Source organism: Scatophagus argus, chromosome 12, assembly GCF_020382885.2.
Source record: "Scatophagus argus isolate fScaArg1 chromosome 12, fScaArg1.pri, whole genome shotgun sequence".
NCBI classification, from domain to species: domain Eukaryota; kingdom Metazoa; phylum Chordata; class Actinopteri; family Scatophagidae; genus Scatophagus; species Scatophagus argus.
Genome location: NC_058504.1, coordinates 11,739,109 through 11,755,229, shown reverse-complemented (window position 1 = coordinate 11,755,229; position 16,121 = coordinate 11,739,109). Strand labels below are relative to the sequence as shown.

The window sequence follows — 16,121 nt, the reverse complement described above, 5'->3', positions numbered from 1 at the left end:
TGTGTTGGAAAGTCGTGCTTTTATTGCACAGGAGCAGCCAAACGAATAAATTGGTGATGTCTGGACAATCAAATCCAATCTGATTACAATGTAGATGGTCTGTCTTAAGGATCTGATTTAAGAAGCAAATCTGATTTGCCTACAGTCTGAGCAAAGCCTTAGATAACAGCCTGCATACTAGAAATTACTTCGTGGAACATAATCTCTTTTCCACTTGTGCTTCTGTCCAGCACCTAGTGTTTAATGTGTCTCCCTGTTTTATTTTTCTTCAGATCACAGCCGATCAGACAGGCAGAGGCCAAATATGCTGATGTCTTTTCAATCGCAGTATCTGTTCTTATTGAGTCGCCGGCTGAGTCATACACGCAGGGCTTAGCAGTCCTGTTGCGTATTAGCTACAGCAATTTGTCTCTGCTTTGCTGACGGGGACAGACAGAAAGAGAAAGACAACAGTGAGTGATGGCTGTTAGATAGCTATGCATGACGAGCCTCATTCCAGCCAAATTCTGACACATAAAGATAATGATTCACACACGTGCTGCGCTTGCAAGCCCACACACAGCAAACAATACACACACACACACACAGATAAACGCACGCACACACACACACAGATCATACAAAGGCACCTTTGTGGACTACTGGCGGCCTCTCAGTCACTGCTTACTGAATGTAAAAAACACAGTGTCTTGTGTGTGTGTGTGTGTGTGTGTGTGTGCGCGTGTGTGTGTGTTTACATATGTGTAATGTCTCTGCCGGCGTTAACCCTTTCTCCCACTCAGTGAGACTCATAAGTGTGTGATGATGACGTGTCAGCGTTGACACAGTCGATCTCCCCTATAAGTCACTTCCTGCTCGGCTAATGCTGCTTTTTAAATTTCATGTGTGCACTTGTTTGCTTTGTGACTTTGTGTGCCAGGACGTGGTGTGTACAGGTGTGTGCAGGTGTGTACCTCGGAGGTGATGGAAGGAAGATACTCATTGATCCTTTAATGTCTGGCCTGAGGCGAGAAGGTGGGGGGCAGAGAGCTGAAGAGCACGTGGGAAAAAAAAAAAAAAAACGCGAGATGACGAGCAATAAAGACAGACAAGAACAGAAAGAAAGGAGATAACAGGTGAGGAAATGATAAAAGAGCGGGGACAGAAGACAAGGGACGTACAAAAAAAAGTGATAAGACGCAGAGACAAGGAGAACGGCAGCACTGAAACACAGACACAACAACAGAGCCGGGAGGTAGGTGGGATTATGAGGGGTGTGTTTGTACCTGTGCCTGTTTGCACTCCACGTAAATCCCTCACTGTCACAGGGCAGGGGGATGTTTTTGGGGGGAAGAGGAGCTTCGTGAGATCGTGTGATGAGAAAAGAAAAGGAGAGCAAAGAGGGAGGAGAGATGATGCAGAGGGAGGTGGGAAGAGAGAGAGATGAAAGGACAAAAGAGAGATCGTAAATTTTCACCAGGACAGACAAATAAAAACTCTCTCATACCCCGCCTTGCTCGCTCTATTTTTTTGCCCTGAATGTGAGCCGGCCTTTGTTTTCCAGAAAATGCCCCAACCTCAAACTCCTCTCGCCTTGTGCCAATCACACAAAACCATCCCTGTAAAACTAAAACCATTGCTTAAAAAAAAAAAAAAAAAAAAAAAAAAAAAAAAAGAAGAATCCCATTTCTTTTTTGTCTCTCCTCCCAACGGGCTCTGAAATAACGAATAACACCATGCTCTGTATAAAAGCTAGTATTTATTCTCTCTTGAGTTACGATACAGTATTTTCACACTGGAGAAAAAAATAAATAAACATCTTGTTCAATAAATATTATAGAGATATGATCTAAAACCTTTGGCCACGTAATCCAAGGCACATTGAAAAGACATAACAATAGGTTTATTTGGAAGGTGAAAGTAAGCCGCCTGTAAGCTCCCAAGGGAAAAGCTTCTGATTTCATGTTTTAAAAGGTACAAAAAAAAATGTGTGAAATAACTCAAAGGACATTTTCAAATATATGCTTATATGTTTTCTTTCTGTTTGTAAAATATGAAACTGCCAGAAGACAGTTAGGTTACCTCAGCAGAAAGAATAAAGCTGGGAAAAAAAAACAAACGCAAAAGGGGTTAAGGGAGTCCAGATGTAGAAACTGTCGCAGTCACATATTGTCATTTGTGAGGTTTGATTTGTTGCCAAATTTCAAGAGAGCTGACCTCGTCCAATGGAAGCAAGAGCAGAGATATGGATGCATGAGAGTGGCGTGCAGTAGACCACGATGGACAATGAATGATGGACAATGAACCCTCATCCCTGAAGTAGGTGGTTTAATTTCTCTCTGTGGCTAACCGGCACAGAGCACAGTGTGACGTTGGTGACGCGGGATTCGACCCAGTCGAATGAGAAACACTGGAGGGGATGAGCTGAACAGCAGCAGAGAGCTAACTGCAGCTGGACAAAGCAAGTAACCAGCACCTGTGCAGTTACAGCACTTAACATGGAGGCTTTGTAGTTTGCCGCTGGGCCGTATTGTCCACCATGTTTGATTAGTGAAATCACTAGTGATTGTCTGTGCAGTTTTTGTATTTACTACTTTATTTACTGTAACAGAGAGCAGTGTTTGTGATGCCTCATGTCCTCTTCAGTCTTTCTAGTGAAATCAAAGACACAAAAAATCCCATCCTGACCTGTCAGCGTTTTAACATGGCTGCAACAGCCCCCCAGTGTGTTTATACTTTTGAGAAGGTTCACGTCAACTATAGTGTAGCTATAAAGTCTACATTACAGCCTACATCAGAGGTTGTGGTTATAACTTGGTAACTGGTCTCTGGTAGGTGGATTTTGTCACCTCTGCAGAGATCCAGGCTAGCAGTTTTCCCGTTTCCAGTCTTTGTGCTCTGCTGAGCTAACAGTCTGCTGGCTCCATTGATGTTTTCGAAAGCAAATAAGCGTATACCTGAAAACGAAAACAGCTATTTCTTTGCACACATAACAGACAGCTGTTTTGTTTTTTTTAATGGAAATGATTCTATTCTACATAAGATTGTGTTAAATATTCGTCGCTATGGAGTGAAAAGATTAAAAAGAGGTACAAATGAAAGAGCTCTGAAGCAAAAGCAGCAAAGAAGTGAATGGTATGATAAGGCACCAGATACCACAGTAAGCATGTGTGTGTGTGTGTGTGTGTGTGTGTGTGTGTGTGTGTGTGTGTGTGTGTTTGACTACCTCTCTGTCTGGACAGTATGTGTAGCGCTGTTGTAGAGTTACTGTAACTGACCAGCCGACTTCTGATTACTCAGCAATACCCCCCTGCCCTTTATTTCTAGTGCTCATCCCCTGACTCATGCCTCCTCCCCTCTTTCTCTTTTTGCCTCTTCCTCTCCTTCTCTTCATCCCCTCTGGTTATTTCCTCCTCTTTTTTTGTCTTTTGCCCATTCAGAAATTTCCCATTCTTCCTTTAGGAAAAAAAATGAACGTTTGCTGATTCACACATCTGGGATCACTGAATCAGCTTTCTCTCTCTCAATGGCTACACTGTCTGTCTCTCTCTCTGCCTGTCACTTGGTCTACCCTCGTGTGTGTGTGTGTGTGTGTGTGTGTGTGTGTGTGTGTGTGTGTGTGTGTAACCACCTACAGTGGTATTTCTGTGGATCGATGAGCCGTGAAGTCCGGTAACTCAGCCCCGTCTCAATGAATGAGCTGCTATGTGCATCAGGCTGGTGACAGTGCTGTTAATGTGTTGGCTTTGTGTGTGTTATATTCCATTAGCACTTCTGCCAAAGAGTCCTTCATTCACTTATTCCAGTACAGTATGAAAGAATATGTTAAGAATGAATGTGTTTATGCGCTTTTGTCAGTTGGTTTCCACTCAGATTTTGTGCAAATAATAGATTTCCGATATACTGCACTTGCGTGTGTGCTGTCTCAGTGTCTCAGCCTCTGAGTCTCTTCTTGAGGCGGTTAAAGTCCTTTGCTGATCGCCACAGCCAACTCTGCAGCTCTCGCAATATCCAAAACCCTTCCACTTTCCTGGCAAAGTCGTTCATCGTCGGCCGCACGGACAGCAGCGACGATGAGGAGGACGAGGACGAGGTGGAGGACAGGAGCGGAGTCAGAGGTGGAGAAAGCAGGGAGGTGCCCCTTTGTAAAGACAGAGGGATGGGCTGAGGGAGGAGAGTGTGCTCCTCACCTGCTCCGAACTGGTAGAGGAGGGAGAGGGTGGACAGAGAAGGTTGGAGGGTCGGGGAGAAGAGGGAGCGAGGACGCCGAAGTTGATAATGGAAAGCGGAGGAAGAGGAGGCAGATTCCATGTCTGTTTGCTTCTCCTCCACCATTAACCCTCTGCTCCCCGCTATCATAAACCCATCTTCTTTTCTTAGTGTGTCCGAGTGATGTGAGTTCAGGTTGTAGCTGTACTGATTGTTGTTGTAATTGTTGCCAGTTTGGAGGGTCGGTTGTTGAAGGGCGCTGGAGCCATCTGTGCCTGAGTATAACACTTTTACCCTGGATTCAGGCTGCCTCTCCTTCTCCTCTTCCTCCTCATTGATACTCAGTAACCTTCTCCTCCTCCCCCATGTCTCCACCCCTCTCTCTTGCTCTAGTTTTTCCTCTTCCTTCTCCCCTACCCTCTCATCCTCACTAGCAGTCCATTTCCCGCTCTCGGGCTCGTCCCTCCTCACTCTCCTCCCTCTTTCTCCTCTTCCTTTCTCTCTTGATCCGCCACTCCTTCCTCCAGCTGTGGTCGCCTCCGCTCTCCTCGCCTCTTTTCCTCTCCTTTTTTCCACCAGGTCTACGGTGAAGCCATCTTCCCCTTCTCCTCTGACCACCCTTGCCCCACTTCTTCTTTGGCTGTTGCGCTGACCGTACTCGGTCCTTGTTCCAGCTCTGGTCCTGTAAAGGCTCTGGCTCATCAGTGGAGCTGGTCTACTGCCCCCTGCCCCTCTCTGACGGTACTGAATCTCTCCAGCATTATTTCCCATGTCTGTCGATGATGGCGGAGGGATTGTGTAACCAAGGGTGGTCATCAGTGCAGATATGGAGCCCAGCAGCCCATCCAGGCCTGTGCAAAAGTGCAGCAGGGAGGTCTTGAGGGAGGGGCATAGGGTAGAGCTTGCCAACTCCCTGACGGCTGCCAGCAGGACAGAGTAGGCCTTCTGGTTCTGGGCTAGCCGAGCTTGGTTCTCCAGGCCATGCCACAGCTCCAGGCGAGTGGCAGCACTGGGCAGGGACAAAGCCGTACTGTTGGGCCGTGGAGGGGAGAAGTCTTTCTCGTTGAAGGGAGGGCCTAGGTAAGTCAGCTGGAGGAGATAAATGAAAATAAGAAGAAATGATGAGAAAGTTTGATGGATTCAGGTTAATTACTTATATCACAGTTTGGGCCATCAAGACTTCACACAGCTTCAAGGCTACAATAGAATTCGTTTTCTCTTCTAAATTAGTCTGATCTCAACTCTCTGTGAAAGACATTGCATTACACCTGGGCCAAGTGAGCAATGAGTGTGCGGCACAGAACGTTTTCATTTCAGCACCCATGTTAACTACCATCATCAGAGATCGGCTGTGTTGCAAATCTTTTCCATGTGATGTGTGGTTCTCAGCCATAACAGACAGTGAAAATGATATGTTGATTATCACACCGGCAACACTACAACTTTCACTGCAGTTTCCTGTTTCTGTAGAATGTTATACATATGAAAAATATGAATACGACCATCCATTGGTCATAGTAGAGTAGCCAATTAATTAATGTGCATGTTGCTGGTATTGTGGGAGGAAGCCAGAGTACCCGGAGAAAACCAGGAGAGGCACATGGAGAACATGCAAACCCAGACTGGGATTCAAACCTGGAACCCTCTAGCTGTGGGGCAACAGCACTAACCACCACACCACCGTGCTGCTGGGCACAACCATGTACACATCACTGACGTATCCTGTTGAGTTTATTTGGCCAACCCTGTTAGCAAACAGTTATGGAGGAACATTACCATTAATTTGGTGTTGTGCTTTTGGTCATCACTAAATCCTGGGGGAGATATCAGGCTCTGCAGCTGTTAAAGGTTCCACTATGTTCACCAGCTAGTCGCTGACTGTATCTGTCTGTGTTTGCAAGTATTTAATTTTTAGGTTTTAATGTTTGTAATGTGTTTTTCACTGAAAACAGCTAATGCGAACGATAATACGTGTACAGAATGACAAAGCAATAACCTTCTTACAAAGCTCTATAAAGCTGAACATTCATGTGGGTTTTCGTTGTTTTACTGATAATTATACATTTCAGAAACATCGGTTACAGTCATTTTAATTGGAAGCTTTTTGGTGTTTCTAATTCAAAGGTGAGCTTTTCATCATAAATTATCCACATTTAATTGCAAAAATGGTACCATTAGAATATTTTTATGTCCCTTGTTGTTTTGCTCATATCAATAAAAGATCATATGACAAAAAATAAAAAGACTTACATATATGTCTTTGATTTCTTTGAGCTGATACTCCAGGTATTTGGTCAGCTCGTATGTGCTCTCGATGGAGCTCCTCTCGCTGGCCAGGTTGTGTGGAGTATCCAGGGCCGTTGCCATTGCAGCAGCCAACAGCAAGATGAGCTGGTGTCGAATGACTGTGAAGATATTATGAAATAAAAGAGAGATTGAAACTCAGACAGATAGTTTGAGATTTTTCTTTGATGACACTCACACCATGGGTGTCCGAGTGATTTAATTAATACCCTCTGCAGAGGTATTTGTAATCATAACAATGTGGTGAAACTTACCTCAGCCATTATTTTCTCAGACATTTTGTGATTATTTAACTTGGATGTTTAGTTTTTAATTAATTTGATGATTTAAGAGCTCAGCAGACAAAGAAACAGTTTCCAGTCACCGCACCATCATACTGTTTAGAGGAATTTTTACAATATTCTGGCTTATTTCTTTGTCTCTATGGCGATGGCCTCGTCTGTTTACATATTGCCAGGTCAGAGTCATCTGACACTGCCAATAAAGCTTTTTCCGTTTCCAATCTAATTTTAGAGGTTTCTGGCTGTCGGAGATTTACTCTGGCTTCAAATAAAACCTCTCTTAATAGCTTCAGACTCTCAGACAAATGGCTCCTATGTTCAATGCACCAGCTGCACACACACACACACACACACAGACGTTCATTCCTCAGTGATATTCCAAAAACAAAGACATGTGGCTTTCTTTACAATCACAAACATTAATGTGTTTGTATCAGCTGTAAGTTTACTTCTTGTTTAGGTTTCCCAGTGTTTGTGTGGGTGTTTCATGTTACCGTCTGAGTGTTTGTGAGAATGTTTGTGGCAGTAATTATATATGTGGATTAAATTTACATTGCTGTTAGTGTATACAATGATTTTGTGTGTGTGTGTGTGTGTGTGTGTGTGTGCTGGGAAATGTGTGCCTGAGAGAGAGAGAGAGACAGAGGGGGGTTGTAACACTGGAAACCTTTTTAGTGCCCCTGTTTCTGGTTTCAAACAGAGAAAATTGGAGCTGAAAGGTGATTTTCAACAATACAGAACATCATGTACGTCCACTTCTCTTCATCCCAAGCTGGAGGCTTTCATTTTCACACTCTCTGCCTTCACTTTCTAACCCCTCTCTCAACACTTCCTCGGCCCTGTTGCTCGAGCGTGACACACACACACACACACACCTCTTTGGTCGTTTCTGCTCTCCATCATCCTTTTCCATCCTCTCTGTGCTCTCTCACATGCGCCCGGCAGTGGGACGCTCGGCAGTGATTCATGCTTGTAACTGCGGGTGAAAGGCGCTGCTGTTCAACAGGTGTGAAATATGCGTTGCACAATGCGCCGTGGGCTTTAGCTTGCTGTCTTTCTCTGACTCACTTTGGGCCTCCCATTGCTCCGCCACTTTAGTTGCTTTCGCCCGTCATACTGGTCACACTCACACTCAAAACTTTAGCTCCTTTTCTCATCACACCTTTCTCCTACGCTCTTATCTCTTTTCTGCCTCAGGTGAAAATAACAGCAGCCAATTAACCCTGATTAGCGCTCCTACTTTCCCTCTATTGCTCCTTTTTTTTCTTTCATCCATCCATCACGACAGGCCCCACAGGATGAAAATGAGATCTGGCTTCAACACTTGCAAAACAATTACCTTAAACATGTCTTCAGTGGTTCTAAGAAAACAAGCTCTGACCTAAAACAGTCAACACCTTTTTTCCTCCAACTCAGCGGCTTACATTTGACGTATCGGTATGTACTCCCAAACAGGGCTGGGTGGAAACTTACTGATATTATGTGTTGTCTGCTCTGCTACGTAAAACAAGAATGTGCAAAAACTGCAGCACTCAAGAAATATTCTATCATAGAAGAAAACATCCAGTAGAGAAATGAAGAGAGATTTGTTTCTTTCTTTTCCTGTCTTCTCTATTATGTAATGATGAAATTGTAATGATGACACGATCACAACGGGCAAACGCGATGACATGTATTTTTAAAGTATACCTACTCTGTTTCCAGACAAGCTGAACAAGCTTGAGCTCGTCAAAATCATCAGATGACTCGCGTTTTAATGACAGACTGGGAAGCTGGCAGTTTCAAATTAAAGTAGGATTTGAAACGCTTGTAATCGGAGTGACATGGACCGTCACCGCTGACACTTCCACTACCTGTTGGGCCTGAGTTGTCATCTACATCAAAGCCAGACTTTTTTCTCTAACGCTGGTTGAGCCAGGCCAACTCCAACATGCTGCCATACACGCCTTGAAATCAGTCAACATGGGACAGCTCCTTTCAGCCAAGCCTTCTTCAGCCTTCTCAACCACAAAAGCCTCATCACCTGTCAGAATCAATAAGCAAACTTTCAGCGATGCCAGAGACATTTGGAGCTCATCAAGGGCACCGAGCATCCCCCATTACCATCAAAACACCCCGAAATCAATGTGACATCAGAATAAACAACCCTGAAGGAAGATGACACACGGTGTGCGAAAAGGGTCACATTCAGAAGGAATAACCAGGTACTTAAAAAAAAAAAAGAAAAAAAAAAAGGAGCCTGGCATGGAAAAAGAAAATTCTTCCTAAATTAACCCAAACTGTTCCAAACTGTTTCCTTTTGTCTGTAGCCACATGCTCAGAGATGATTACCAGACGTGAAAGTCTCTTGTTGTTTTGATAGAGCGCTGACATGTCTAAAAGCATCCTGCGCCGTGGGTTAAGACAACCGCTCTTTTGTACGAGTAAACTGAGATAACTCCAACCTGGAGCCATGTTGTTGTTATATAATGTTATATTGAGTAACTGCACTGCAGTCGGCATATAGCCTGACTTCAAGGGAAGCCCTGCGGGCTTGAGGCTGCGTACCTGGCAGTGGAAGCACACTCCGTAGGGCAGGGTTGAAACCAGAACATTCTCCGTGGGAGGATTGCATTACAGCAACACAGGGGTTCCCTACAACGGCCGACCATGACCTACCTCTGCGACTCTACACATCTTGGCACACATACTAAGTAAGGTTACGCACATTATTCACAAGCTCTTATTTTTATCTATGGTTTGTTCGCTGACGTAAAGTCAGATCTGGCTCTCTGGAGTCTGGCCGCCATCTGCAATATGGAGCCGAACGTGAGGATCAGGCGCCAGACCTTCTGAGCTCCAAGTAGGTCGGAATTAAACATCAGCGCTGGGTCGGGGTTCAGGGTTCAGAGTTGAGTTCTGGGGCACCAAGGTTGCGTTCAGGGGCAAAAACAGCCTTGTTACACACTTGACATTTTACACTGCAGATGGTGTTTTGGTAAACCAGTGACCCGGTGTTTGTGAGTGTTGTACTAGTATTTCATCTTTCCCAACATGCACCACCATTTGAGGTTTCCAACAAGCACTTATACAGAATTTGGTATTGTGGGAAAACCATGTGCAAGTTAATCTCTCCAGTCTGGTCCAGGAAAAACGAGCTCCAGTGCCAAAAGAGGTTGCCCTGCTTTGCTTTAACCACTTGAAAGAGGTCTTAAACAGAGAGGAAACATCAGTATGTAAAAGATGTTATGACTCTCGTCCAAATTAGATGTTTATCATTTTCAGTGCAACTTTGATTAGGATGACTGAAGCATATTGTCATGGCATATTTTTGGTGAGCACACATTGTAAAACTTTGACAAGACTTAATGATAATCAAACCATGCAGTCTGATTTTGAGGAGGGGGGGACTTGAAACATTCGTGGTGTGTTTCCCAGAACCAAAACAAAACATGCTGCAGTCCCCACACTCATCACACTTCAGTGCTCTCGCCACTGTGCACAGCTCCTCGGCTCGGGCCATATCACATAACACAATAATCTCTTATAACATTACGTTACGTTAATGTATTATTATAGCATCGGGTCATCAGGTGGCTGAAATGGCCTCAAAGCTTCCTGCACTGACAGATACATCAACAATAACATGCAGCATTAAAACTAATAGAAACAATCCAGCTAAGTTAGAATAAAACGAGCTATACTTTTCTGTGTAATCTGCCAACTAACTAAATATGTTAGCTTAGGCTCATTGTGATGTGACTACAGAGCTTTCAGCGGGGTCAACCCTTTTGAAATGCACCCGCTAATCGGACGAACAGGGAAGTTTCTCTCTCTGTCCTTCCCGTTCTGCCGACACTGCAAAAATCAAATCCCACGGTCTTCTTCAGCAAAGCAAACGGAGTTCTTCACGATGACGAGATGAAGACCGATCCGCCACACTCTTCACGTAAGTACCTCATTCAGTATCACTAAAATGTGAAAAGTTTTCTTTGTCAGAACAAGAGTCGGGTTTGTACACATTATGTAAGTTACTTTCGAATTTGTTATCTGTGACCATTTCTTTGAACTCCACGGCTTTCACATCTCTTTCTCACGAAGTCCTTTCATCCTGCGACTTGTCTCGCATTTGTTGTCATCTCGTTAACGTGTCAGAGTCAGAGCTGGCGGCTCATTGCGGCTTTGTTGATAGAAAAGACCGATCGGAGCCAAAGTCAGAGGAGCTGTTTGTAACTTGCATAGTTTTTTAATTATGCTGCTGCACCGTACCTGGTGGCAATTTTGCCTTGTGTCATAACACTTGCCCTAAACATAAACACATCTGTGCAGGATGCCTGAAGCAAAAAAAAAAAAAAAAAAAAAGAAAGAAAGAAAAAAAGAAAAAAAAAACATCAACAGACTGATGCAAGGGATAGTCAGGGGCACACGCTGGGCCGACGGCGAAAGGTGAGCGAAGATGAGTGGTGGTGGGGGTGGGGTTTGATGGTCCGAGGTCAGGGTCGGTGTCGTGTGTCTGTGTACAGTTAAAGGCCAGATTTATGTGCAATCTGTCCTCAATCAAATGTGCATTCCTTCACTAATTCAACACACACAAAAACGTGCGCACACAAACACACAAACGTGCACGCGCGTGAATCCAGACTGTGCACTGGAGTGTAGACCCACGTATGCACAGACATTAAAGTGAATAAATACATATAAACAAACCATTGTGTACTCAAGCACACACACACACACACACACACACACACTCCCATCGCTCGTCCCATGAGAGTCCTTCTTCTGGAGTTTGTTCATACTGAATTTCAAATTGATCCTCTTGGCACTGGACACGCTCAGGGGTTGCCAAACAACATCAATGACCCAAAAAACAAAGGCAAAAGAAAACATACATTAAAAAAAAAAAAAAAAAAGAAATCCAATAATAATAAAAAAATGTTTAAGCCCGGAAAGTCTTTGGGCAACTATTTCTCAATCGTCGTAAACATCCCCTGTTTTTGTTCCCCTTCTTACCCCGATGTCTGTCTCCCTCTTCACCTTATAAGCCAGTCTATCCATGTCTGTTTTTATATCTGTGGATTCCAGTCGCTCCATGCTTTATCGCCATGTTTGGTTTCAATTTCTTTGCTGCTTCATCTGACGCCCCCCCCCTCCCAAAACCCACCCACCCACATCTCCCTAAATCTTCCTGAAACTTCAAACTTCCATTTCACTCGTAAAGTTGCCTTCCTCTCTCTCCCTAATTACCGTTCCTCTCCCTAATTAGCGTTCCCCTCTCTTCCTTTCACTAATTGACTCGTTCCCTCCGTCAACATCTTTCAGTCCCTCCATCTTTTTCAGACCTTCGGTTTTTAATTTGCCTCTTAACACCCCCTCACGCACACACACACACACACACACACACACACACACACACACACACTCCTCTTCCTGTTCGGCTCACCCGGCTTCTCCTCATCCCCACCTTGTTTTCTCTTAAACCAAAGTAACTAAAAAGAAAACTGCTGAATTTCAATGTCACTGCTTTAAGAGGATGTAGAAAAGCAGTTCTGTTCACTTAACGTGCTTGAATGCTGCTCTGACAGCTCTGAGGTTGTGCTTTTGAGCAGCAGAGACAGTTGCTCAGTTAATAGTAGGACTATTCTGACAACCGATTAATCATTTAAAACATTTCTCTTGGAAAAATCTCTCTAGTTCCAGAGTATTTTTTGCTGCTTCTTTGCCTTATTTGATACTAGAAGAGAATATACTTGGATTTGGACTTTTGATCAACAAAACAAGTGATTTGGAAAGTCTTGGGCTTTGGACGGTTGTTATTTTCACGACTTTCTGACACTTTAAACCAAAGAGCTGATCAGCTGTTTGAAAAGTAATCAGCGGATTGTTAAAAAAAAAAAATATTTGTTAGCTGCAGCCCTAAAGGCCTTGTTTTTATGTCTCATCTGTTCAAAGTGTTTTATTTAATGTGTTATTTCATATGAACTGCTTGTTTAACTGGTTTGGTGCATCACTTACAGTCAGCTTTTAATTTACTGATCATCTTCATGTGTTGGCTTTCACGTTAATTGGCTCCTGAGCTACACTAATCCCTCCTTCAAATAAGTGTTAGTTTGTGCGTAGGTGTTATTATCGTTACAACCGTATTTCTCTCATATGTTGTCTGACTCAGGGATCTTTTCTTATTTTCTTATTTGTTAGTGTTATTTCAAGATATACAACTTTGCAATTCAACTTCACTACTCCTCAGAGGTAAATATTATATCTTTTAGTCCACTACATTTATCCAACAGCCATAGTTTGCAGATTAAGAATTTACAAAATACACCGTTTGCATAACCATTGAAATATGAAAGATTAAAGGAAGAAATTAAGCATTAAACTGTTTTAAGGGTATTTCGCTGACAAGACTGAAAACTTTCTTTCGATTGCTGGACTTGCTGCTATAATGGCTCTGAATCTGGATCTGAAAGTCAGGATATTTTGAGGTCTAGAAGGACTGAGACGGAGGGGAGGAGGGGGGGAGGAGGAGGAAGAGAGGATTTGAAAGGAAGGAGAGAGAGGAAAAGGAGTTGGTGGAGGGGGGAGAGAGAGAGAGAGAGAGAGGAGGGAGGGAGTCGATGAGGGAGAGTTTTCTGAAGCGAGGGGCCATGTTAATTTGGGAAAAATGTAAACAGCATGTGTAACTGTTCAAAGCGTGACCGACTCATTTTATATCATTCCCCCCTTCTCTCTCCTCTCTCCTTCCCTCTGGGTGCTGCTAACTTCTGTCAATCGGGAATCTGCACTGCATTAACCCCTCTACCGCCAGTTCCTCTCTCCTCCTCCCTCCCTCCCTCCCTCTATTTACTTTTATCTGTCTCTACCTCTCTTTACTCCCTCTCACCCCCTAACGCACACACACACACACACACACACATCCTCCTGATATCCATATATATACCGTGAAGAATCAAGGGAGGCGCAGAGCGAATCAAAAGATGTGAAAGGTTCACGTTTTCCTCTCTTTTCCACATCCCCTGCTCTCTCGCTTTCTTCTCTCTTCCTTTGTTTCCTCCTGTTGGCCGGTCAGTGTGTTTGAGCTCACTGGGCCAACGCACAATAACGCTTATCTGAAACACACCGACACTAATTCAACCCTTGCAGCAATAACAGACCTTGCCTATATGTGTGTGTGTGTGTGTGTGTGTGTGCAACAGTGTATGTGTCTTAGTGAGAGAGAGAGAGAGAGAGAGAGAGAGAGAGAGAGAGAGGAGTGTATGGATATTTAAAAGGGAGAAAAAAACGCTTCTGTGTAATTATGTGTGTGAACGTGTGTCACTGTGTGTGTCTACCTGTGGAGGCATGTGTGTGTGTGTGTGTGTCCTAGGCAGCGTGTTTTAGAGCAGCTGAGCTTTGTGTTTATTAATCTGAGCAGTTTGTCCTGAACTCAGCTCTCTGTTTTGTTGTCCTTCTAAAGGACGATAATGATGGCCGACCCGGTTCACATGATGTGACCACCTAGACGGGACAAGCAGGAGGACGAGGAGAGAGAGACAGACAGACAGACAGACAGACAGACAGAGAGAAGAACTTGGCCATCTTTTGTTCATCACTTCATCCCGCAGCCCTCAGTGCTGTCTATCCCTCTTTCTTTCACCTCCTTTTCCTTCCTTTCACAGACACGGAGCAGCAGCCGCACCAGTCGTCCCATGGGGAAAAGTGGGTGTATGTGCATGTGTGTGTGTGTGTGTGTATGTGTGTGTGTGTGTGTGTGTGTGTGTGTGTGTGTGTGTCCTCCCACACCCTGACTAACGTGAATCATGTACTTTCTCATATCGGTGACAGCTAACTAGACAGGGGCTTTAGCTGCCTCTGACCCCCTAAACCCCAGTCATTTTTTACTGTGAGTAAAAGCCCTCTCTCCCTCTCTCCCTCCCTCCCTCCATCTCTCTCTCTTTCTTTTATACACACACACATTTTCTTTCTGTCTTTTTACTCCTTCTCTCTCTCTCTCTCTCTGTGTCTCGCTCTCTTTTTGTGGTCTGCTAATCTCACATTCCTCTCACACAACCTTCATGGAAAATCTGAAAAAAAAAAACCCAAAACTTTCACAAAAAATCTGTGAAAGAAATAAAAGTTCTGTGTTGACAAGTCGGATGTAAAGTTTCTTTCTGTATTAAATCCTTGATAACCTTTGAGTTCTGCCGACGAGCATCCGTTTGCTCTTCATACATTTTCTTATGCGAGGGAATTTGATTTGCGACCAACTTTCAATGAATTTTGGATTTTTTAAAAGAAAAAAACAACAAAACTACATTTATAAAAGCTTATTTTCATTTTAAATTAATTTCAAAAAGCCCTTGTTGCGTTGTGAAAGCGGTTTGAATGGAATATACGAGCGTGCTTGTAATTAGATTACTTCATTTTAGCTGCAAAGTTGATGCACAGTTAAAAGCACCGGACAGGATGATATTTACACAAAAAGAGAAGACATTCAAATACCCCTAAACATTTTTCACTATTTACCACATTAATTGGATTTGCAATAAAACAATCTCCATATAGACTATAGACTTTTCAACCTTTTTTTTCAGAATTAGTTTAAAGCTCCATTAAAAAGGTTCAGGTTAATGTACTTACCGCCGTTAGACCTTTTCATTTTCTCCCAAATCCTGTTATTCCGCATTCAGTGCGCTCTCAGAAGATTTCAGAGCTGAAAATAAACCGATAATGATGTCTTCTCTCCTCCTGTGGATTAGTTTCGCTCTCTGAAACAAGCGCAAACTTTTCATCAATCAACGTGTCGGCTGAAATAAATCAGCCCTCCTCTCTCAGACAGCTCTGGAGATGATGATGATGATGGAAGGTAAATAAAAAAATAAAAATAAATGCAGGTGATGTCGATTTTAAGCCTGTAATTGGACGTATTGATTATATTGAAGACACCGGATTGGAGAGGACGCAGTCACAGGATGGAGCTGAAATATTGACGGTCCGCTGACTTGGGTGTGTGTGGTCCGTGTGACAGACTGCACGACGGCGGAGCCTTTTTTGTACCTCCTCCTCCTCCTCCTTCTCCTCCTCTTTTTGTACCCTTTTCTCCTTCCCTCCCATCCCTGTCTCTCCTTTTCGTTATCCTCCCCCCTCCCTCCCTCCCTCCCTCCTCCTCCTCGGAGCTGGTGAATCACCGGGGGTTGACGCATCGCGGCTCTACTTGACAGAGCCGCTGAACCACGGGACTTGTCACAACATATTTCTGTCTTCCTCTCCTCGTCATCGTCTTGAACAGAATTTGACTTCGGCTGTTTGATCTTTAATCTGCTTCCCTTTAATAAGGTGAGAGTCCGGCTGGATCAGTTCTACAAGGCCAGGAGGACCCGGCAACCCTGC

The 16,121-nt window shown here is 43.9% G+C and overlaps 1 protein-coding gene across 1 annotated transcript; it reads right to left on the bottom strand.

Moving 5' to 3' along the window:
• Positions 1-1,725: 1,725 nt before the first annotated feature.
• Positions 1,726-15,792, bottom strand: clcf1 (cardiotrophin-like cytokine factor 1). Its single transcript, XM_046406969.1, has 3 exons — positions 15,372-15,792; positions 6,439-6,593; positions 1,726-5,277 (listed from the first exon to the last, which is right to left on the bottom strand). The coding sequence occupies exons 1-3, from the start codon at positions 15,415-15,417 to the stop codon at positions 3,913-3,915; spliced, it is 1,566 nt and encodes a 521-aa protein (XP_046262925.1). The 5' UTR covers positions 15,418-15,792; the 3' UTR covers positions 1,726-3,912.
• Positions 15,793-16,121: the final 329 nt, after the last annotated feature.